At 39.0% G+C, this 23,431-nt stretch overlaps 1 protein-coding gene across 6 annotated transcripts in view; it reads left to right on the top strand.

The window, feature by feature from the left end:
- The window catches only part of LOC138764158 (ERC protein 2), an 871,420-nt gene that overhangs the window by 186,624 nt on the left and 661,365 nt on the right, over window positions 1-23,431 (top strand). For all 6 annotated transcript variants that reach the window (XM_069939655.1, XM_069939657.1, XM_069939658.1 and 3 more), the window contains exon 4: window positions 6,124-6,198. In XM_069939655.1, the coding sequence (XP_069795756.1) occupies window positions 6,124-6,198 (75 nt within the window). The remainder of the gene's footprint in view (window positions 1-6,123; window positions 6,199-23,431) is intronic.

A 23,431-nucleotide genomic window follows, 5' to 3' on the forward strand; every position in this document is an offset into this window, starting at 1 on the left:
CGGTTAGTGTAGTGGTTAGCGCAAAGCTATTGCAGCACTAATGAGCTGGGTTCGAATCCTGAGTTTGTAGGTTCTCCTTATGTTCCTGCGGGTTTCCTCCAGATGCTCTGGTTTCTTCCCACCCATCACAATTTACTGGGGTTGTAGGTTGCTTGGTGTATTTGGGTGGCATGGGCCCAAATGGCCTGTTATAATGCTGTACTAAATTTTAAAAAATAATAAATTTAGAGCTGAGAGGGGAAAGATTTGAGGGTCCTGAAGGGCAAATATTTCAACCACAGCTGGAATGAGCTACCAGAGAAAGATTTTGATGCGGATATAATAGGGGTATTTGGGTAGATGTAGGGATAGGAAGGGTTTAAAAAGATAGGGCCCAAATGCAGACAAACGTGACTAGCCTTTGAGTTGGGCAGAAGTGCCTGTTGCTTTTATGTGGTTCTTCTTCTTTCTTTCTTTGGCTTGGCTTTGCGGATGAAGATTTATGGAGAGGTATGTCCAAGTCTGCTGCAGGCTTGTTGGTGACTGACAAGTCCGATGCGGGACAGGCAGGCACGGTTGCAGCGGTTGCAAGGGAAAATTGGTTGGTTGGGGTTGGGTGTTGGATTTTTCCTCCTTTGTCTTTCTATGACTTATGACTTTACTAACCCCATTATACTGTTACTCACTTGCAATCTTTCCTGTTTCCATTCAGTCCTGATGCAGAATCTCAGTCTGAAACACCAACTTCCATTTTTTGACTCCACAGATGCTTAATGACCCACTGATTTCTTCAAGCATTTTCTTTTTGTTTGTAGTCAAGAAACTTTGTTCTGCAAATTAAGATCACTAACCAAGTGAAAATTGCAAGTTGGATATATTGTTCCTAAAACAGTACAGCATAACCATGACGCATTGTCACCTTTTAGTCAGTTTTATTGGAAAAGCAGATTTGCAGAGATAAAAATTTGAACTTGAAACAGCTTCTCAAATGATGTCCCTGGCTTGACAGTTTTAATTCTACTTGGAAAATCCATTAAAGTGTCCCAGTCTGGAAAATTTAATAACTGCTTTCTGCTCTCTCAGTGAATGAGGTAGTTATAGTATTCTGCACTGTTGTGGTGACCTCACTCCATGGAACATTCAAGAATAACGGATATTGCAAACTCATGCCAATTTTTCCAGGTAAAGTATGCTGCTGCCAATATTGTTACAAGAACTGAACTTGAGCAGTTGTTAGCTGAATGTATTTTTCTGAATTTGAAATGGATGAACTAACATCTAAATGTTGGCAGGATTTATCAACTACTATAGATTTCATTTAGGTCTGCTGTCTTTTTAATTTTTAATTTTTCACACTATGAACCATATTAATCAAAATACACACAAGCATTTCCCTCTTGAATATACACAGTGTCATTTTCTCCCCTTTCCTCCCCTCCCTCCTTCCCACCCCCCTCCCTACCCACTAAACATTCAACATATACAATACAATAAACCCATTAAACAATGTCATCACACAATGAAAATAAACAAGAAAATTGTGTCATCTACTTTTACACACTGGATCAGGTCATTTCGTCGTCTTCTCATTCTATCATTTTAGGGGGTGGAGGTCCGCGGTAGGCCCTCTCTGTTTGTTCCATATACGGTTCCCAAATTTGTTCAAATAATGTGACTTCATTTTTTAAATTATATGTTATTTTTTCCAATGGAATACATTTATTCATTTCTATGTACCATTGCTGTACTCTCAGGCTCTCTTCTGATTTCCAAGTTGACATTATACATTTTTTTGCTACTGCTAAGGCTATCATAATAAATCTTTTTTGCACTTCATCCAGTTTGAGGCCTAATTTTTTCCTTCTTATATTACTTAGAAGAAAGATCTCTGGATTTTTTGGTATGTTGCTTTTTGTGATTTTATTTAATATCTGATTTAGATCTTCCCAAAACTTTTTCACTTTCTCACGTGCCCAAATTGCATGTACTGTTGTTCCCGTTTCCTTCTTACAGCGAAAATATCTATCTGATACTGTTGGGTCCCATTTATTTAACTTTTGGGGTGTGATATATAGCCTGTGTAACTAATTATATTGTATCATGCGTAACCTCGTATTTATTATATTTTTCATAGTTGCAGAGCATAACTTTTCCCATATTTCATTTTTTATCTTTATGTTTAGATCTTTTTCCCACTTTTGTTTGGGTTTATAGCTTATTTCATCATTTTCTTTCTCTTGCATCTTGATGTACATGTTTGTTATAAATCTTTTAATTATCATTGTGTCTGTAATCACATATTCAAAGCTGCTTCCTTCTGGTAATCTCAGTCTGCTTCCCAATTTGTCCTTTAATTAGGTTTTCAGCTGGTGGTATGCAAACATTGTACCATGAGTCATTCCATATTTGTACTTTGTTCAAATGATAATAAATTATTTCCCAAAAATCAATTTTCTATTCTTTTGATCCCTTTTCTCTTCCATTCTCTAAAGGAAAGGTTATCTATTGTGAAAGGGATTAGTTGATTTTGTGTCAATAATAATTTTGGTAGTTGGTAATTTGTTTTTTTCCTTTCTATATGAATCTTCTTCCAAATGTTGAGCAGATGGTGCAGTACTGGTGAACTTCTATATTGCACCAGTCTTTCATCCCACTTATAAAGTATATGTTCTGGTACCTTCTCCCCTATTTTATCTAGCTCTATCTTGGTCCAATCTGGTTTTTCCCTTGTTTGATAAAAATTTGATAGATATCTTAATTGTGCTGCTCTATAATAATTCTTAAAGTTTGGTAGCTGCAAACCCCCTTATTTGTACCATTCTGTTAATTTGTCTAGCACTATCCTCGGTTTCCCCCCTTTCCATAAGAATTTCCTTATTATTTTCTTTAGCTCATTGAAGAATTTCTCTGTTAGGTGAATTGATAACGATTGAAATAGATATTGTATCCTTGGGGAGATATTCATTTTAATGCAATTTACCCTTCCTATCAGTGTTAGTGGTAAATCTTTCCAATGTTCTAAGTCATCTTGTAATTTCTTCATTAATGGCTGATAATTTAATTTGTATAGATGGCCTAGATTATTATCTAGTCTAATACCTAGGTATCGGATTGCTTGTGTTTGCCATTTAAATGGTGATTCTTTTTTAAACTTTGTGTAATCCGCATTATTCTTTGGCATCACTTCACTTTTATTTGCGTTGATCTTGTACCCCGATATTTCTCCATATTCCTTCAATTTCTTATGTAATTCTTTTATTGATAATTCTGGTTCTGTTAAATATACTATGATGTCATCTGCAAATAGACTGATTTTATATTCCTTCTCTTTTATTTTTATCCCTTTTATTTTCTGTTCTTATCAGTTCTACCAATGGTTCTATTGCTAAAACGAACAGTGAGGGAGATAGTGGACATCCTTGCCTAGTTGACCTGCTTAATTTAAATTGGTTTGATATATATCCATTTACTGTCACCTTTGCCAATGGTCCCTTATATAATGCTTTAATCCGATTAATATATTTCTCTGGTAGGTTGAATCTCTGTAATACTTTGAATAAATAATTCCATTCTATCCTGTCAAAGGCTTTCTCTGGGTCTAAAACAACAGCCACTGTTGGCGTCTTATTTTCTTGTACTGCATTGATTAAGTTAATGAAGTTATCGACATTGTCCGTTGTTCGTCTTTTCTTAATAAATCCAGTTTGATCTAGTTTGACTATTTTTGGTACACAGTCGGCCAATCTGTTTGCTAATAGTTTTGCTATTATCTTATAATCTGAGTTAAGTAGAGATATTGGTCTATACAATGCTGGTGTTAGTGGATCTCTCCCCATCTTTGGTATTACTGTAATTATTGCTGGTTTACATGAATCTGGCAAGTTTTGTGTTTCTTCTATCTGGTTCATTACTTCGAGGAGAGTGCTGTCTTTTTAATTGAAGCAATTGAATACAGACAGTCCTTGAGGTATCTATACCCGACTTATGGGCACTCCTGCCAAGATCAAGCTCGATGACAGATAAGTGTGTTTTCCGGTTGTCGGAGACTTACAATGCTGAACTAATACACCTGCATTAAGGATAAACAGTTTAAAAGACAAAAATAATATTCTTACACTGAACAAGCTTCACTTGCATGAATATATAAATCTTAAAGCATTTTACTTGATTTTAAGTCATATTCTTTGAAAATATTTCACTGTTGCTGTATCTGCTGGTTCCTTCCCCTCCACGGAGCCACCAAAAAGAACCCAAACCATAACATTATAGATAATCAAATCCCCCTCTCCCCCCAAGTTTACAGATGAAGCTTCTGACTAGGGCTACTCTTACTAAGCAGAGATAAGGAGACACTGTAAGAGAGTCAGCCCAATGGTGAGCGGGATCAACCAGCTCTTCATCCTGGGTGAAGCCATTTTATTCAAACACAACTTTATTCAAAACAGCCGCTATGAACAAAGCCTGACCAAGGCACTCCGCTGGCTGAATATTTGCTCCCTTCTTCGCCAAAGGTTTATGCTACTTCCAAGAACATTTACTGTTACAAATTCAAACTTACAAAAACGTTACCTATTACTTAATTTTAAATATTTTCCTCAATTTTTTTTTTGCCAGTTGCTTGAGGCTGCCGTTTGCTTGAATTCCGGATACCTGTGTTTTACTGTACTGAATTCAAAAGTAGTTTGCTCTCTCCACTTTGAGAAACTGTATTTTCTTTATCAGTTATGCATGCTTTTGGTGACATTCACTATAATTCTGCCTTGCTTTAGTTACTTTATTGAGTGATTTTGGATATTTTCTGACTAATGGATGAAATGCTCTTACGGTAAAAATGGAAATGGTTCGTTACCCGGGGATGACCTATATTTACATAATGATGTGACCAAGTGCTTTCTCTTGAATTTATGAACTATTAAGAAATATTGAAATTATAACAAGTAATTTTAAATATTTACTTGCACGTGTAGTAGTGAAACAGCTGGATTTTCAAAGGACTTACCTCTGCTACATTTCTGATTCAATAAGCTTGATGGAAAGTAGAGTTTACAGTTACAAAATCAGATACAATTTGCAGCAGCAGGTTATCCATGTAATTCAAATGGTTCATATTAATATTTATGTCCCCCATGAGTCTCCTTTCATTTGAACATCTTGTTATTATCTGTGTAGCCACCTTCATGTGCAAATCTAGCTTACCATTAAATGCTTCAAAGCTTGTGTCAGTTGAAGGACAACTGACGGTAATATGGGAGGGATGATTTAAAGTAAATTAATGTTGTCAAATGCATTGCAGAACGCAACACAATAAAAAGCCACATCTTTTTGGATAACACCTTGTATGTTACTGAGCTATTGAGATTGTAAGTACAATTGTAAAGCTTCAGTTGGGCCAGCTACAATTGCAAAAGTTTAATATTTTAACAGGCTTTTACTAAGGAATATTAATAGAAGAAAATAAATGTTTTGCTTCTATTTTAGTAGTCATCCCGTTTTAAAATACGATTATGTATGGAATCATTTGTGATTATTAGATTTTACCAATGGGATCGGGCTGGGATTCGAATACTCAGCTGTCTGTAAGGAGTTTGTATGTTCTCCCCGTGACTGCGTGGGCTTTCTCCGGGTGCTCTGGCTTCCTTAAAGTGCCCTAATGTCTAAATTTAAAAAAAATAAGAGGTGGCTAGTCTTAGTGTCAATAGCATGTGAGCCTATGTACTTGACATAATTTAAAATGTCTTTCTTGCTGTGCAATTTTCATCAACGCAAGCCATTTTTCTGAAGTTAATATATGCGTGTCATTCATGAGTGCAACTGGATGATGACATTGGCGTGTTTATCTGTTAAGAATGTATTGAAGTATAGCGAGGGACAATAGGGTGTTAGATTAAATGGGCTGAGCATTTGTTTGTTGTCAGTGCCACAGTTGACATTAATTATTGATGAAATTTGACATGGCACATGCGCTGATAGCAATGAATGTAACTTAAGCTAGAAACGATCGTGTTCTGGGTGATTAACAAGGACTGGGCCTGCAGAGTTGAGCCCAATTCATTCATTTATATTGACAGAGTATGCTAATTGTGTTACATTTTGTGTAATGGAACAATGAGCCGACAAGTTTCTTTTTATCGTGTACCTCCACAGGAACTACACAGGAGAACCCCACTTCAGCCAGACTCTGCAAAGACAAAAGCTCTACAAACAGTCATTGAAATGAAGGTAAGCCATTTGAATAGTTAACAAGCTTCTGTGCTATGATGCTTTAAGTAATTTGAAACTTGGGTATCAGTCCCACCAAGACCTTTACATGTTAAAAAATAATTTTCAAATTGATCTTTTGCTTTTAAAGGCAAATTGACACATTGCTTAATTGTAAGCTTCAGAATGTAATGTTGACACTTGCCAAGTGGTTCAGGCCATGTTTTACTCTTCTAATAACACATATTTTGCTAAGTTTTATTCTCTCCCCAATGGTTGAATTGAGTTGTGATGAGATTCTGACTAAATGTGAAAATCTAGAATTCTAGACTAATATATTAGTTTCATAAAGTATCTCTAAACATTAACAATCATGTAGCATATGTTGAAAATCAACAAAGATGAATTGCATGCTACAAGGAACAGAACCTAAGAATGAAAATATGATGTGCCAGGACATTACGTAATTTCTGCTGAGCCTCAATTTTTTTTTAAAAGAAGCAGTCCTAGCAGGGGCTATGAAAGTTAATATCCATTAAGCTTTTTCAATATAACTGATTTGGTAGGTAGTAATTCCCTGTTCTATATAATGTACCATTTAAAATGTGAGTTTGGTTTTGGGATTCTGTCAGATATGACAATCAGTTTATCAGGTATTTCAGAAAACATTGGCAGGTTGGCAATTCTTTTACAGCTTATTGAGGTTTAATTTCCACAAAGCTGCAGAGTTTAAAAAATTCAAATTTGGACATACAGCACAGTAACAGGCCCTTCCGCCTCACAAGCCCGTGCCACCCAAATACCCCAATTAACCTACAGCTCTCGTACGTTTTGAAGGGAGGGAGGAAACCGGAGTGCCCAGAGGAAACCCACGCAGACACGGGGAGAAAGTACAGACTCCTTAAGGGATTCGAACCCAGGTCGCTGGTTTACCTGCGCTGCAAGAGTGTTCCACTAACTCCTGCGCTAACCAAGCCGCCCAAATGTGCATTGTGATGCTTTGTGGTTCAGATCTTCCAATTTTGAGTTTTTGAAGCATCATTTCATGCTTTCTTAGAAGCTTCCCTGCTGCTTTAATTCCCAAAAGATGTATGTTTTTTAAGGTCTTTCATCGATTTATTGCCATTATCAACTGAATTAAACATGGGTTGATTGCAGTGATGCTACTTACTTGAATAGTGATTACACATCATCTAGCAATTCTGCAAAAAGTTTAAAAGGAAATCAGATTTAAAAATAAACGCATTCATCAAATGCTAAACAGAACAATATGCAAGAGGAATAAATAGAAAATTCCAGTGGAGTCATTAGTCGTTTCACGATGGATCTTTTGGTAAGTGCTTTCTGGAAAACTTCTTTCACTTCTGCAAATGGATCTCAGCTGCTAATTTACCAGCATATCTGAATAAACAGACCGAGCCCTATTTTATAATGCATTGAACCCTTGCCCACCGTAATCCATCTTAAATCCTATTCAACTGCCATGAAGGTTACGGTGGCAGAATGGTTAAGTTCTTAGATCAGAAGTCAGACAGATTGCTGTACAATTGACCTAGAGACATGGCTTCAAATCCCATCATAGCAGTTGGGAAATTAGCATTCAAATAATTAAATAAGTCTGGCAATGCGAAACAGATCACTGCAAAAGTAACTGTGAAACTACTTGATTGTCATAATAACCCACGTGGATCAATAGTATTCTGACCTAGGCAAAAACTGTGCCTTCATTTGCCAGCTTATGTGACTATGGACCCACCACCACCATGGTTGGCTTTTAACTAGATTCTGAGTTTATGGTCAAATGGAACGAACATTAAAAGCCAGCATTTCTAACAACTTCCATATCTCATGAATGAAAAAAATATATGACACGAGCTCCCACGAGAAGTTCGATCCCAAAGGAATTTTGTAGTGGATTTTCCACTACATAATTTAGAATCAAAATTATTTAATTTCCTTCAGGCTTTTGCTGCCCCCTGATTCCTCTTTCAGGTAGATTAAGTGCCAAGCCCTGACCCATACCAGGCTCAATGAAGTATTTATCCAGGGCTTGCTTATGCAACATTTCCTATTCCATAACATATTAAGCATTCCCATTAATGTTGTAAATGATTTAGCTTTGAGTCAGACACTATACTGTTTTTCTCACTGTCAGTTATACAAGACATCCTAAGTCATGCATACATCTCTGGAACCTCTAACGTTAACTATTTTTAATTACTGACTTCTCCACAATGGATGTGGTTGCACTACCATCCACCAAGATCAGTAGTGTATATTATAAAATTGCTTCATCCCCATTCAAAGCTAAGCCAGCACTTGGTTCCTGAAAAAGCACTGCAGACTCTTAAAGCTGATATTTGGTTTTGTAATTTTACTGTTCTACTGAAGCTATTTATTGATGCTTGGACTTAAACAGATGGAGCGACCAGATTTTTTTGAAAGAAGAGTGGATACCCTTCTGCACCTTATTACTTTTGACTTTCTTTATGTGCTGTTACTGAGTCTTGGCTGTGGACAGAGCCCAAAGTTGTCTCGTTCCTTTGCACTCCTTCTGGCTTCTCTGAAGATAAACAATTTCACCGGGACTTTTATTTCTATGTGCACTCCCTGGCAGCGTCCTTTGAGCACAGGTGATAGATTCAGTCTGCAACTTTCTGTCAAGATCCCTCAGACTGATGGAGGGGGTCATTTGTTTGTATCCCAGTATCTAATCTGGTATTTTAAATGGGCAGAAGGCTGATATGAAAATTGCATCAGAAAGGCCATACATTACAATGAGATGACTGTCAGTGCCTGCATCCATCATGTTTCAGTATCTTGTTCCGGTGCAAGCTGATTGACTGACTTAATCGCCCAATGCTGGCTTTTAATGTTCGTTGAGGAACAGTATTGGCCATCTGACTTCCTGTCTTTTCACTAGGTTTCTGGCACCCAGAGGGTTAAAAAAAATGATGCCAATGTTTAAGAATCTTGCAGTCTTGATCAAGCAACCAGATGCTCAGATCATCTGGAACTGGTGTCCGTAATCAATTCTTTAATTAATTCAGTCCCTTATAATGTAGGCTTTTTCCATCTAACTGGGCTGCAGCTCAGTTCTTGTTTTGTAAAGAGGCAATTGAATTTGGTGTAGGAAGATTTAAGAGAGTAAGAATGGCACAGCATATCATTCCTCGATTTAAGGCAATACTCTGGGTAGCCACCACTAAACGGTGCAAATGTCCTACACAAAACCTTGGGGCGCATTATTTGGAAATAAATTCAGTGATCTATTTGATTTTTTTCCCTTGTGCTTACTCATTTTCCTATTTGTATGCCGAGCTGAATTAATAGTCTTTCCTTGTGCCAGACTTGCTGCATCACCCAAAAACTTGAAAATACTTGCTTTTCCTTTGTGCATGATCCATGCTGTCTTCCTTCTCCTTGAGCTTGGTCCGATCACCTTCCTCTGGTCACTGTTCATGATCTCATCACCTATGTACTCATGGTGTCCCCATGTATCTTTCTTTCAGTCATCCTCTTCAGTTTTTCCTTTGGAACTTCCAGATATGGACTGGACTGATTGGCACTCTCTTTGTTTTCTTCAGCAGTTCAAATAGACTAATTTACTTTTCTGGCACACATACTTGTGTCACATCTGCAGTTTATTGATTATGGACGTTTTCTTTCTATCTGATTTCTTGAGCGCTGAATGACTTTTGCTCTCAGACTCTTTTAATTCTTCTAATTTTTATTCTGAGGTTCTTTTCATGTCCAGATTTCTTTCACATGCCCTCTATTGACCAGGATGCTGCCTGGGAGAGAATATTACAGTCAGAAGGTGGGAGGTAGATGGGAGGTACCTGATATCTTGAAACACACAGCTTTTGCTTTTAACCTTGTTCCAACGAAACTCTGAATTATTATTTGTACGACCAGCTGTTAGTTTTTAAATATGAACGTAAACAACTAAAGAAAATTAAAGTACCCCTCCCCCCCCACCTTACTCCCATCAATGAATAGAATGTTGCAACACTTCTAATGGTATACTTATTGCAGCCTTCATCGTCATATGACTTTGGGCCTGATAGAATATGGCAGGTATGTTTACTTGAATTTCCAGTCTACTGTGCATGTGTGTGTGTTCCACTTGCTCTTTTTTCCCCAAGGAATACCCAATTCCATGTTGAGAAAAGTAAGTATTGCCACAATAATGACACGTTTGATACCAAAATTGTTTCACGATCAGGCACTTTTCAGTTAAAAACCTTTTTATTTGCATGTTTTTGAACTTTCAAAAAGTTTTAACACAGCCAATGTTTTTCATCGATAAGTTTCATCAAAATTTGTTACATCAAACCCAGTGTATTTTTATTGTGGCAGTCCATTACGGGCAGGATTTTAGTTTTGACCAGAACTATTTTTGTCATAACTTTGTGAAAAGATGCTGATTGTATATTTGTTGTGCATTTGTGTGGAGTAATTAAATTGACGAAAACCAGTAGAATTATATTTGAAGAAATTGTTTATTAAAGTCAATACATTTGGTGCATGCAAATGATGAGAATGCCTTTGAGTTGTCTGCACTGATGGTGGCTTGAGTTTTAAGTAACTGATTTTCAATGTTGAAGCATCTTTAATAAGGTTGGTGAGAAATTGTATGGAAAAAAAAATCAACTAAAATCCTGTTTACTGTCATTTTTTAAGGGGATCTTAAAGGGAGGGAATTGTAGAACCTGGATCTCAGGGGTTAAAGGTATGATGAGTAACGGGAGTGACAGTGCATGGTGTGAATTGGGGAAATACAGTGTGGTTGTCTTGGAGAACATCATACAATATAATAGTTGTGATAAAGAGCTAAAACCACAGTCTGGCATTTTGAAAATTTGAGAGCAAAGGAAATGTTAAAAATCCAAGTGTATTAATGTTCTTTTCAATATAACAACAGCCTTTCGAGCAAAAAGGTACTCACCCTCTTGAATTAGCCACGAGCATTTGAAAGCTAATACTAATAATAAAAGCTAATACTAATAATAAAAGCCCGCTAATACTGCTTTCAGCATTCCAGCAAATCAGTTGTGGAGTTAAAGGGTAACATAGAAACAGGGCCTGGGCCCAGTTTGTCCATGCTGACCATTGAGTACTGATCTCAACTATTCTTACTTACCAGCACTTGATCGATAGCCTTCTGTGCCTTGATGATTCAAATGTTCATCCAGATATGTTTGTCAGGCAACGTGTTCCAGATTGCATCCACCTGCTGAGTGAAAGGTTACTCTCAGATCCCCTTTAACCCTTTTAATCCTCACATTGAACCTTTATTTTAGGGATCTCTATAATCAGGAAACATTTTTTCCACTCATCTTTGCATCTCATGATTTGATATGTCTCCACCAAGGCCCCACTTAGCCTCCTCTGCATGGAAAGAAATGGACCCAGCCTATCTTATGTGACTTTCTGACTGTAATATTTTCTCCCAGGCAGCATCCTGGTCAAGCTTCCTGCTACTTTCTGCAGTGTGCTCACATCATTCCTCTAGTGTGGTGACCAGAAGTGCATATAGTTCTCCAGTTGTGGCCTATCCAAATTTGTTTGAACTTGTGGCACCACCTTCATGTTCTTATCTTCTATGCACTGCCTAATGAAGGCCAGCATTCTGTCTGTCTTTTTTTAAACTACCCACCTGCTTTGTCATCTTTAGAGATCTCTGGACGTGCACAACAAGATCCTTCTGTTCCTCAATAAGCCCTTTGGGCCATTGTGCATGTTCTATCCTCATTAGACCTCCCAAAATTTATCACCTCAGAACGATCAGGATTAAATTCTATCTGCCCCAGAATGTACTTGTTGATCAATGCACCTGCTGATAATTCTACAAATGATTGGCGTAACGGAGAGTACCATGCCGTTACAGTGCCAGCAATCAGGATGGGGTTTTGAATCCTGCTCTGTCTATAAGAAGTTTGTATCTTCCCCCTGTGTCTGCGTGGATTTTCCCCCGGGGGCTCCAGTTTCCTCTCACCATTCAAAAAAGAAATACCAGGTGTTGTAGGGTAATTGGGCAGGCACGGGCCTGTAGGTCAAAATAACCTGTTAGCGTTCTGCATGTTGAAATTTAATTTTTTTTAAATTGAAAAATAATCTAAGACTATTGTCCTCACTCTCAACAGCACCAGATTTTCATGACATTTGCAAACTTACTGACGTTACCTCCTACATTAAATCCAAATTTTTGAGATATATGACAAGCAACTACAGTCCCAGCTCTTACTTTTATAAACTTGCACCTCTGTGTTTTGCCTACCGATTTTCTTCTGCCGACTACTGGGAGCAAAGTGGTTGCCTCTTTTTTTAATTTCTAAGATCCAACCATATTACCTCAATTGAACAGTTGTCCAAGATATTTGCACCTGTAATGCACAATGATAACGAATTTCATGACCTGTTCATGCCAATAAATTCTGATTCTCATTACCGTAGAGATATTACACAGGAAATAGGAGTAGGAGAATACGACCTGGCCCATCAAGCCTGCTCCACCATTTAATGAGATCATGTCTGATCTGGCCATGGACTCACCTCCACCTCCCTGCCTTTTCCCCATAACCCTTAATCCCCCAATCTAACTGCGTCTTAATCTATGTTTGGTAAGGCACCCTCCACTGCTTCCTTGGCGAGAGATTCACTACTCTCTGGGAAGAGCAGTTCCTTTTCATCTCCATGAGAGGCTTTGGACCCACAGTTCTAGTCTCACCTACCAGTGGGAACAACTTTCCTGTCACTCTCTTATTCCTTTCATACTTATAAGTTTCGATGTGATCTCCTCTTGTTCTTCTGAATTCCATCTCTTCTCATGGGCTATTACCCCTCCTTTCCAAAATCATCACGGTGGTGAACTCCTCTGTACTGTCTTCAAAGCCAGTGCATCTTTTCTCAAGTAAGGAGACCTCAAGTAATCCTGGTGCGACCTCAAGGGTATCCTGTACTGATTGTTGCATAACCTCGCTTCCCAAAGGGTGGTGAGTCAGTGCAATTTGCTGCCCATGGAAGCATTAGAGGTGGCCTCAGTGAATATATTTAAGAAAAGGTTGGATTCTAATAGTAAGGGATGCGGGGGGGGGGGGGGGGGGGGAAATGAGCCTACCATCAGGTCAACCATGACCTTATTGAAAGGCAGACCATGCTCGATGGGCCGGATGGCCTACTGCTGCTCCTAGTTCTTATGTTCTCTTAAATTTAGTCCCTCTAGCAATGAAGCCTGACATTCCATTTATCTTTGCAACTGCAAACCTCTTTTGTGATTTATGCACAAGCACGCCCATAACTCTCTGCAATATTTTACCGTTTAAATAATGATCTGGCCTACTAATCTTCATCAATGTTCTCCTTAATCACTGTTATCATGTTGCCTCCTATCATGTCTGATGCTTTTATATCCTAGAATGTTGAATTACTTGTCCTTCATTTCCTTTAACCACCTCTTTGTGATTGTAGCAATGTCATATTCCCATGTGCTGATCAATTATCTGTTTTCTACATTACCAGTCAGACTCCTTGCATTAAAATGGGGCGCATTTTTGCCTTCCAAAACTCCTGTTCACCTTTACTTGTCCCTACCTGCTAGGCCTACTGGACTGGTCATGGATTCAACTTTTAACAAAGTCATACAACTGTCGCAGAAGATGGAAAGTTTTTCCTCCTGGCACCCTCTACCCTTCAGTGGCCCATTTCAAACACTCATCCATCACCCTTGGCTGTTTCCTCTTCCGACTCTCCTGACTTTGCCCCACCTATCTGCACGTGGTCCTTCAAGAGGTTCTATTTCCCATCCCGCCTCCCCACTTAGCTTTATTATTTCTGCTTACCTGCCTTCCTTTGAGGGCCCATTTTGCCCTTTCCCTTTGTGGGGTTAACATCCAATGCCCTTCTTAGTGCCCTCTCTCTCATATCCTGCTCATTCTATATTTTTGAAGGAATGATTAAAGCAGCTTCATCAATGATCTTGCTTTGGTTGAGGGTGGGGGTGTGGGGGAGGTGCAAATTCTGAAAAAAAAAGAACCTCATAACCAAAGGCATTAAGTGTTTGGAATTGTAGGGGTGCTGATGTCTTGGAGTATTACATCCTGCCTGTTTAAATGATTGGAGCAGTTGAGCGATGAGGAATTAGGGTATAAAATGACTTGCAAATGCGTTTCAGAATATCTGGGAGGGAATGAAATGTTTCATTGCCAGCAGAATTCTCCTTGACACATGTAATTATCCATAGATTTCTTAATTGCAAAAGAAACAGTACTTTTAACTCTAGCTCAGTGTTGCTAAATCATTTATAACTCATGTAAAAGCAAAATATTGAAGCACTTGGAAACCTGAAGTAAAATTAAAAATTATTAGAAATACTTAGCTGATAAATGCAGTCAGTTGGATGGGTTGAAATGCGTTTAATGTGAGCAGTATTAAGAATAAGGAAGTGAACTTGAAGCGTGAATCAGTACATGGAATTACGATGCAGGTGCCCATGACAGAGACTTGGCAGTTTCTAGGGCAGGATTGGCTGCTTGTTGTTGCGGGGTTTAGGTGTTTCAAAAGGGATGGGGGGGGGTGTAAATGAGGGAGAAGGAGTAGCATTGGTAATCTGAGATAGTATCACCACTGCAGAAAGAGAGGACATCGTGAAGGGACCATCCACTGAGTCAGCGTGGATGGAAGTCAGAAACAGGATGGGAGTCATCGCCCTATTGGGAGTATTCTATAGGCCTCCCCAATAGCCACTGGGCTACTGAAGAGCAGATTAGTGGGCAAATTTTGGAAACGTTAAAAAAAATAACAAGGTTGTTGTCATGTGTGACTTCAACCATAATATTAATTGGCACCTTCTTAATGCTAATTGGTTAGGTGGGGCAGAATTTCTTAAGTGTGTCCAGAAAGGAGTCTTGTCACAGTATGTGGACAGACTGAACAGAGGAGAAGCCTTAATGGACGTGGAATTGGGCAAACTACCTGGTCAGGTGCCAGACCTCTTGGTGGATGAGCATTTTGGAGATAATGACCACAACTCCTTATCCTTAAGCATAGCCATGCGTAAAGATAGGAGCAGATGAAATGGGAAAGTGTTTAATTGGGGAAGGGCTCATAATGATGATATTAGGCAGGAACTTGGGAGAGTTAATTGGAAACAGATGTTCTCGGGGAAATGCACAGCAGAAATGTGGGGAACGTTTATGGACCATTTAATCATTCAGCTCATTGAGTGGGTAGGAACATTCATTAATAGAATAGTGGTGCTGCACCTCAGCTTCATTTTCCTTCCTCCGCAACCCCCCCCCCCCCAAATATCCGTCAGCCTTTGTGGATGACGTACACTCTATCGATCCCAGATTAAAACATTTACAATTGATCTAATTTGAATGACCAATGCCCCAAATTTCTACTGCCTTTCATAAGTCCATGTTTTTTTTTCCCCCCAGTTGCTCAGGAGTCTATTTTTATTCTAAGGTCTGGAAATCCTGAAGTGCTAAAGTAGAAGTGCCTTCTTTTTATTTTCTTTGTCAGTTTATTGTATCATCTTGAAACTTCAAATCATAGCACAGGAAACAAGGAAACTACCTGATCCTTTAAGCCTGCCTTCTGGAAGGACTATGGCCAATCTGTCCCAGCATTCAACTTCTATACCAGTATTACCATGCCCTGCATTTGCTGATCTTTCAAAACTGTATTTACCTCCTCTATGAATGCCTCCTCTTTGAATACCTCCCATGATCTAGCCTTCGTAGCTTTCCTGGGGTAGAACATTCCAGAAATTTCTTACCTCAACCAGAAGAATTTCCCATCCCCCTAATTTTTAAGTGACGACCACTTATCATTTCGATGTGCCCCCTCGTTTGAGTCTTTCCCACTGGTGGAAATTCCTCCACATCATCTCGTCATAACTCCTGAGTAAGAGTATTCCTTAATGCTTCTAAAGTCCAATTACAGATATACTTTATTTGACATTCATGATTGGACGACCTTCTCATCCTGGAAACTAGGTGTGTGAGTCTCCTCTGGACTACCTGCAATGATAAATTAGATGTTTCTCTTAAAGAGAAGGATCGAGATAGTACGCAGTGTCTCAGCTGGGCTTCACAAATATCCTGTACAACTGAAACAACACTTTTCTGTTTAAACTTAAATTCATTTGCAAAACAAAAGCTAATATGCCATCTTCTTCCTTAATGACTTGCTGAACCTGCATGCTAACCTTTCGTGATCAATACACAAGAATGTCTAGATCCCTCTGAACTCCACGCTTTACAGAAATGCACAAACTCCCAATTTCCCACCCCAAATTCCATTTGCCAAGTTTTTGCTTACTCACTCAATCTTATCTATAATTGCAGAGGTGATACATCATCATTGCAGCACACTCGTCTACTGATTTGCGTTAGGAGCAAGCATTCAATGCCTTGCATTCTGTCCTCTTGTCCATTTCATTAATACAGACAGTAAATAATTAAGGGCCAAGTACTGATCATTGGGACACTCTATATACATCCATCCTAAAGAAGATCTATTTATTCTGACTCTGGACTTCTATGTGTTAATCAATCTTCTAAACTTGAAGGAATGTAGTCACAGCTTGCATAATCTCTCCTTGTATTTTAATCCTTGGTAACCAGATAGTATTTCTTCCAGTGGTGCAGACTCCAGTCTTCCCTATCACGCTGGGGTTTGTATGGTCAAAAGATGATCTTCTCTCTATGATTCTATGACAATACTCTAATTTATATTATTTTAATATTTTATACTTATTTTAATACCTTGATGAAGGTCTCTATTCCAAAACGTTGGTTATGTATTTTTACCTTTCTATATAAATTCAGAAAAATCCTTCCTTTTCAAAAATGTAGCATTAAGGTGCCATGTGTACATACTTTCTTGCTTTCCATGATTGTGATAGTTAAATTTAATGTTGAGTGGTCTGATAAATGTCTTCCCAAATACTCCACTTTTACCACTCTACTTTGTAACTGGGCAGACATTAAAAATGTCAATCCTTGTATGTGAATCATGTACACTTGAGTAGAATGAATAGTCTCTTTCTCAAGGGTTGAGCCGCCTCCATATATCAATTAGATTTAAATCCTTCATAAATGATAGTGCTGGGGGTTTTTTTTCCAGCTTTTGCCCTTGTTATTTTTGCTGATTTGTCCAATATTGGATCCAAACAAAATTGAAATCTCCTCCAATAAATATATATTGCCTTCCCCCTGCAGTTATTTTTAAAGATATCTTCATGAAGACTTCATCGTCATGATTTTGTGTGTAAATATTCATAAATGTCTCCTATTATGATTGGTATAATTTTATTTATTAAAATCGCTATGTCTCTTGCTTTTGATCCAAATTACTTTCCCCACCCATCCTCTTAATTTTGCGTGTTCCAATTTGGTAAGATGTGTTTCTGGTAAAAAGACAATATCTGCCTTTAATTTTTTTGGGTATGCCAAGACCTGTTTTCATTTCTTCATTAATTCCATTAACAGTAAAACTAATAAATGTTAATGTTCTATCAATATTTTTCTTTAAAACAATATTTTAAACAGTAAAATCTCCTTGATTCTTTAAATAATGAAGTGATCCTTTCCCTTTAAGAAAAATGCACCATGTCCCTGCCCCAACGGTGATGTATACGTAGAGCACTGAAAGCCCACGCAATCTCTCAAGGAAGAAGAAGCCCTCCCTTTAGCACCATCTTTTTTGCTACTCCTTTCCAGGTCCTATTCTCCCCCTTAGACCAGAGCTTCCATCCTGCTACCATCTTCCCAGATTTTTTCCCCTTTACTGAGTTCTCCGTGAGCATTTCTATACACTTTACTTTTAAACAATAAATACAAGACAATTTAACAAAATTTTATAAAATACAACTTTTACTTAGCTCCGTGATAAATATTTTCACAATCTTTTCCCTCAACAACCTTGCTCTTTTCTTTTAAAAATTTGCGGAAAATTTTCTGCCTCATTCCCTTCTGCTACTTCGACTCTCAAAGTCGCAGGATATATCAATTTCAAGTTTTTAAACAATTGCCTTTGCACATCTTCAAATTCTTTTTGTTTAATCAGGTTAGGCTAAATTCTTGAAAAAACAGTACCTTTTCTCAATCAACCTCGGGCGGGCCATTATTCTGCTTTGAGTAATCACATGCTGCTCCCAGTATTATCTCCCATTCTCATCAGAACTGGTCTTGGTCTCTGATCGCCGGCTCTTCTGGGTCCGGGTGTTTGGTGAGTTCTCTTGATATGCAGTTTTTCTCCAAATTTTTGGGATCCATTTTTGAAAAAGATTCACCGGGTCTCTTCCCTCGATTGGATATTATTTAATTGACTAAAGTTCTCCACTCAGTCAATTTTGTCCAGCAGGCCTCATTTATCCGACTTCCATTCTCTGGCTTTTTTTCCCCCATAGCCTCACATTTTTCATGTGTTTTTGTCAGTTTTTATCAGTTCAATCTCTTCTCTCCATCAGTTATTCAACAATCTCTTGTATTTTGGTCATTTTCTCTGTTATATCTCTCATCATCGTTTCAACATTTATGAATTGGTTACTCAAATGCTCCATATTTTACAGGATGATGCTCAGATCCTGACCCGACTCCCCAGTTTTGCCTGCTTGTGCCGGTCTTGTTGCCAATTTTGCACCACTCCCTTTCGGTCTTTCACCTGATATTCCCGGTTGAAGAGGAGCTTCTTCAGTCTTTGTTTTCGGCCGCCTTGGCTTCTTTGTGCTAGTTTAATCTATTTTTGATGAAGAAAATCTTGATTTTCAAGTTTTGACCATTTTCATGGAGAGCTCAACCAAAACATATCTAAGTCCTTCACATGGCCACGCCCTCTAAATACTTTATTTCTGATTTCATCATGAGAGTTTCAGTGCAGGCCAATTTGCACATTCATTTATTATGGTCACCTGCATAGTTCCAAGGAACCTCTTGTGAGTTGGAGCGGATGCCTCTTACATAGGCATCTCTGATCAGCTGCTGTGTGTGCTGTTCTGCACTCACAGCCTGGCAGTTGCAGTCCCTTGCAAGCTCCTGAAGGGCCCTGATGAAGTCTGGATCGCTGCCTGTATGAGTGGAGTACATGCCATGCATTGACCACATTCACCTGAATTTTATACTGGTCCTTCAGGGTGTCCATTTTGGCTCCGTATGTCTGGCAGTCTCGGACCATCTGGTAGACTCGGTGACCGATGTACAAGAAAGTAGTTTGTACTAGTCATTCTGGATCACTGCTGCTGAGGCTGTGAGGAATCTTTCAAAGCATTGGCGCCACAGCGTGAACTTGTCAGCTGCCTTGGGTACTCTCGGGTCGATTTTCAGGCAATCCAATGTCATGTTCTGAAAAAAAAGTCTTGCAAATAAAATTGATGCATGATCAATTGCACAAACACTGAAGTAATCAAAAGTGAAGGCTTTTATTTGCAAGAGATGGACAGCATCCCTCACACTGACCTGGACTCAAACTGGGGGCAGGCTTGTGGCATGACTGCCTTTATGGCAGAGAAAGGCGAGGAGTCACGGGCCGGCCAGTGAGAGCAGGATCAACCAGGAAAGGTCATGTCATTTACATATAATGAATATGTACAATAGTGCTTTCACCATAGATGCTTAACAGGAAATCTGCCATGTTATTGTCTACTGACATAATTTTCTTTGTTTAATTTGCAGTGCCAGTAACATCCTGTAATGTTCTGAGACGCATTTTCTTTCCCAAAACATTATTTAGGGTTTGAAGGCTATTACAACAGATTTAATTTTATTACGTAGCTTATACTTCATTTTGTCGTATTTGCTATTCTTTGTATTCTCCCGGCCATTCTTGCCCTTTTGGTGTGTCATCTAACATATAACAGTTTACAGTGCGGAAACAGGCCATATCGGCCCTTTGAGTCCGTGCCGGTTCACTTGAACAACTTCATCAGCTCCCCCCTCCCACTCTCCGCACATAACCTTCCAACCCCCTCCTTATCCATGTACACATCCAACCTTCTCTTAAATGACAGAAAGGTCTCTGCTGCAACTATCTCCTCTGGAAGATCATTCCATTCTGATCTTCTGTTGTTTCATTCATGCCCAGATCATCGTTGAATACTTCCTGTCTCACTGCATGGAATCAACCAGGGCCAAATACATATTTTTTTATAGTTGCTTTCCCCTTTCAAATACTGCATTAAATTCAGTTACATGATGATGTTGGGTTTGGGACCATTAGTGCTGAATTCACTCTTGAATTTACATAGCGTATATTATTTACTTACCTCTCCCTGCATGAAATTTTAAACTCCTATTTTAAATCTGCTGCGTGTTTTCCTCATTTTTATCTTGGGCTATTTCCCATGCACAACAAAGCCAGGATGCTATATGGAACTCCAGTTCTGTCTTTGAATTTTATCCATAAATTTTCCATGGCCCATTTGTTCAAGTTGGAGATCAACACAAAGCAATGATAGAAGTTCACAGCTATCTGTTTGACAGAATTATTTTCAATGCAGTAGAATTGCAGGCCAAGTTGCAGTACAATTTTTCAAACAGTGGAAGGTTTGAGCAGGAAACCACTTTAAATATCTGGAATATACTTGAACTGAACAATCATCTGCTTAACTGAGTTGGACACAGTTATTATGACCATGTGGAACTTCTATCAAAATCTTGTCATTGGGAAACGTAGGACACTGATGAAAAAAAAAAGTTAATTATTTATAATTCTGCATTGCTAATGAACATTAATGCTTCTCATTGCGTTATTTTGTGGCAAGCATTTTCTTCTGCATAATGAAATTGATTTTTGTCCCAGCATGGCCAGGGACAATTGTTGTGGCAGTTGAACAGAAGGGGGAGACTTTCTTCTTCCCTTCCTGGCCAAAATAATAAGGACCCCTGGGGCAATGAACAAGCTCTTCTTTAAATATACAGATAGGACTCTGATAATATTATGACCTGATCTGCTGTTTTAATTTTGCTGGTGGATGGATAGAATGGCTTCCCCTCAAGCCAAACATCCAATCCCACAAGAAAATCTTGACTCTTTTAGCCTGTTGAAAGGAATTTCCCCTTCGACCACACAGTCTAGTGGTTGGAAGCTTTCCCACATGTCTTTGGCAGACAGCTTCATGCTGCTTGATTCTTATAGCTGGTGATGCCTCCCACCAATTCCACACCCTTTCAGGTGGAATGTGAGCAAACACCACGTTAATGAGGCCCAGCTGTTTAAAGTAAACCAAAGCCAACTCCAAAGCCGACTCTGTAAGGGTACGGCAATTTATTTTCCAGTTGGACGTAGTAATCAAGGCCAGGGAATACTTTATTCTTTGAAATATTTGAGTTGAGCTGTTTTGCTTCTGTACATTAGCTGTATAGTAGCAACAGGATAAGATTACTGGACTACCAGCAACGGGGTTGGACTATTGAGCCAGGCTCAAGAGTTCAAATCCACCATGGCTGGTGGGAAATTAAAATTGGTTTCAGCAAAAGCACTTCTGCTGTAGAACTAGTTGAGTTGGCGGTCAAGCTGTTACAGACATATGTTCAAAATACTGGCACTTCCCTGACTCAAAAAGGAGGGCAAAATACCATATGGGTAATTACCAAAAGCAACGGAACTTGTTGAAAATGCTTTCGGCCAGCACCTGCTCTCCAGTAACTTGCTTATGAAAGCTCCACTCGGGATTTCATCAGGATAATTTGGCTGTAGGCTTGCACACCTTGATTAGAACAAGCACCAAAGAGCAGGCATGTCCTTTACTGAAGCAATTTTTTTTTAAAAACTTTATTTATTTGTTCAAAAAACAAATAATATATGACATATACAGCAATTAAACATGAACATGAACTTTTTTATATATATAGAAAAAAAAAGAAAAGAACCCTCCCCCATCAGCCAGCTACTGAAGCAAATTTAAACATTTTTATTACCTCTATGTATCTTCAGAACCAGTAAACCTATTTAACTTTTAACCTGCTGCCTCAGTACAAGTGTGTTTAGAGATGGCCAATCGACAGTGACCTTCACATGCAATGAAAGAATAAATTAAAATAAATATTGTCACTTGATTAACTTGGCCTCTGATATATAATTACACACAATTACAAATTGAAAAAAAACATCAACTGTCTACATGTTCGTAAACCCCTCTTTACCATTTTGTCGGCCACTGTGGAAACAGGGCCGTAAATTTTCAAGAAAACTCTATTGTGTGAGATCTCTCCAATGCCCCTTTGTTGCTGTCACGTTTATTTTAAAGTCCAAAATTAATTCATAAATTATCTTCTTTGAATATTTTATCAGGTTGATCTATATATTTTTGTCATAAAAATGACCATTAGGTCAGAATTCTTCCTGTCACAGTCATTGATTGTAATACAGGTATGCAATCCTTTATCCAGACATCTCAAATCCGGAAAGCTCCAAAAACCAGCATTTTTTTTTCCTGGTGCTGGTACAGCGGAGAGAGAGAGAGAGATACAGCAGTGCGACTAGGTTGGGGGGAGGGGTGTGGGGGTGGGGGGGAGGGTGAGTCGGCAGCGTGACTCGGGCAGGCGGGGGCTGGGGGGGAGAGAGACGGCAGCGAGTCTGGAAGGGGGTGGATATGGCAGCACATTTCAGGTGGGCTTAAATCTGAGATCTGGAAAAATCCGAAATTCAGAACACACTGTCTCCCAAGGATTCTGGATAAAGGATTGTGTATCTGTATAATAAAAACGCAAATTTGCTGGAGGGACTCAACAGGTCACGCAGAGTCCATGGGAGGTAAAGATAGGCAACTGATGTTTCCAGCCTGAACCCTTCAAGGTATGAGGAAAACACAAGCAGGCGACTGAATAAAAATGCTGGGGGAGATGCAAAGTAAGGACGGGGGAGTGATAAGATTACTGGACAACCACAAAGATAATAATTGGACATGGAGAACACAGACAGGAGAGGCAAGATGAGAATTGATTAGGGGGGGGGGGGTGTTGCTTTATTAATGCAGACTTGGGAAAGGAGACAGAGGGAAAGTGAGATGGACAGAGCTAGTTGAAAGGATAGTGGAACTGGAGAGATGGGAGGGGTGGGGAGGATGTGGAAGGGGTGATAACGGAAACTGGAGAGGTTGACGTTGAAGCCATCTGGTTGGTGGATGCCCAGACAGAACATGAGGTGTTATTCCTCCAATAAGCAGAGGGGATGATGGACCCGGCTGCTGCAATAGCAATGCTTCCTTCGACAGATGGCAACATCTCGGTGTGTAATGTTTTGAGAG

Source organism: Narcine bancroftii, chromosome 5 (assembly GCF_036971445.1).
Source record: "Narcine bancroftii isolate sNarBan1 chromosome 5, sNarBan1.hap1, whole genome shotgun sequence".
NCBI classification, from domain to species: domain Eukaryota; kingdom Metazoa; phylum Chordata; class Chondrichthyes; order Torpediniformes; family Narcinidae; genus Narcine; species Narcine bancroftii.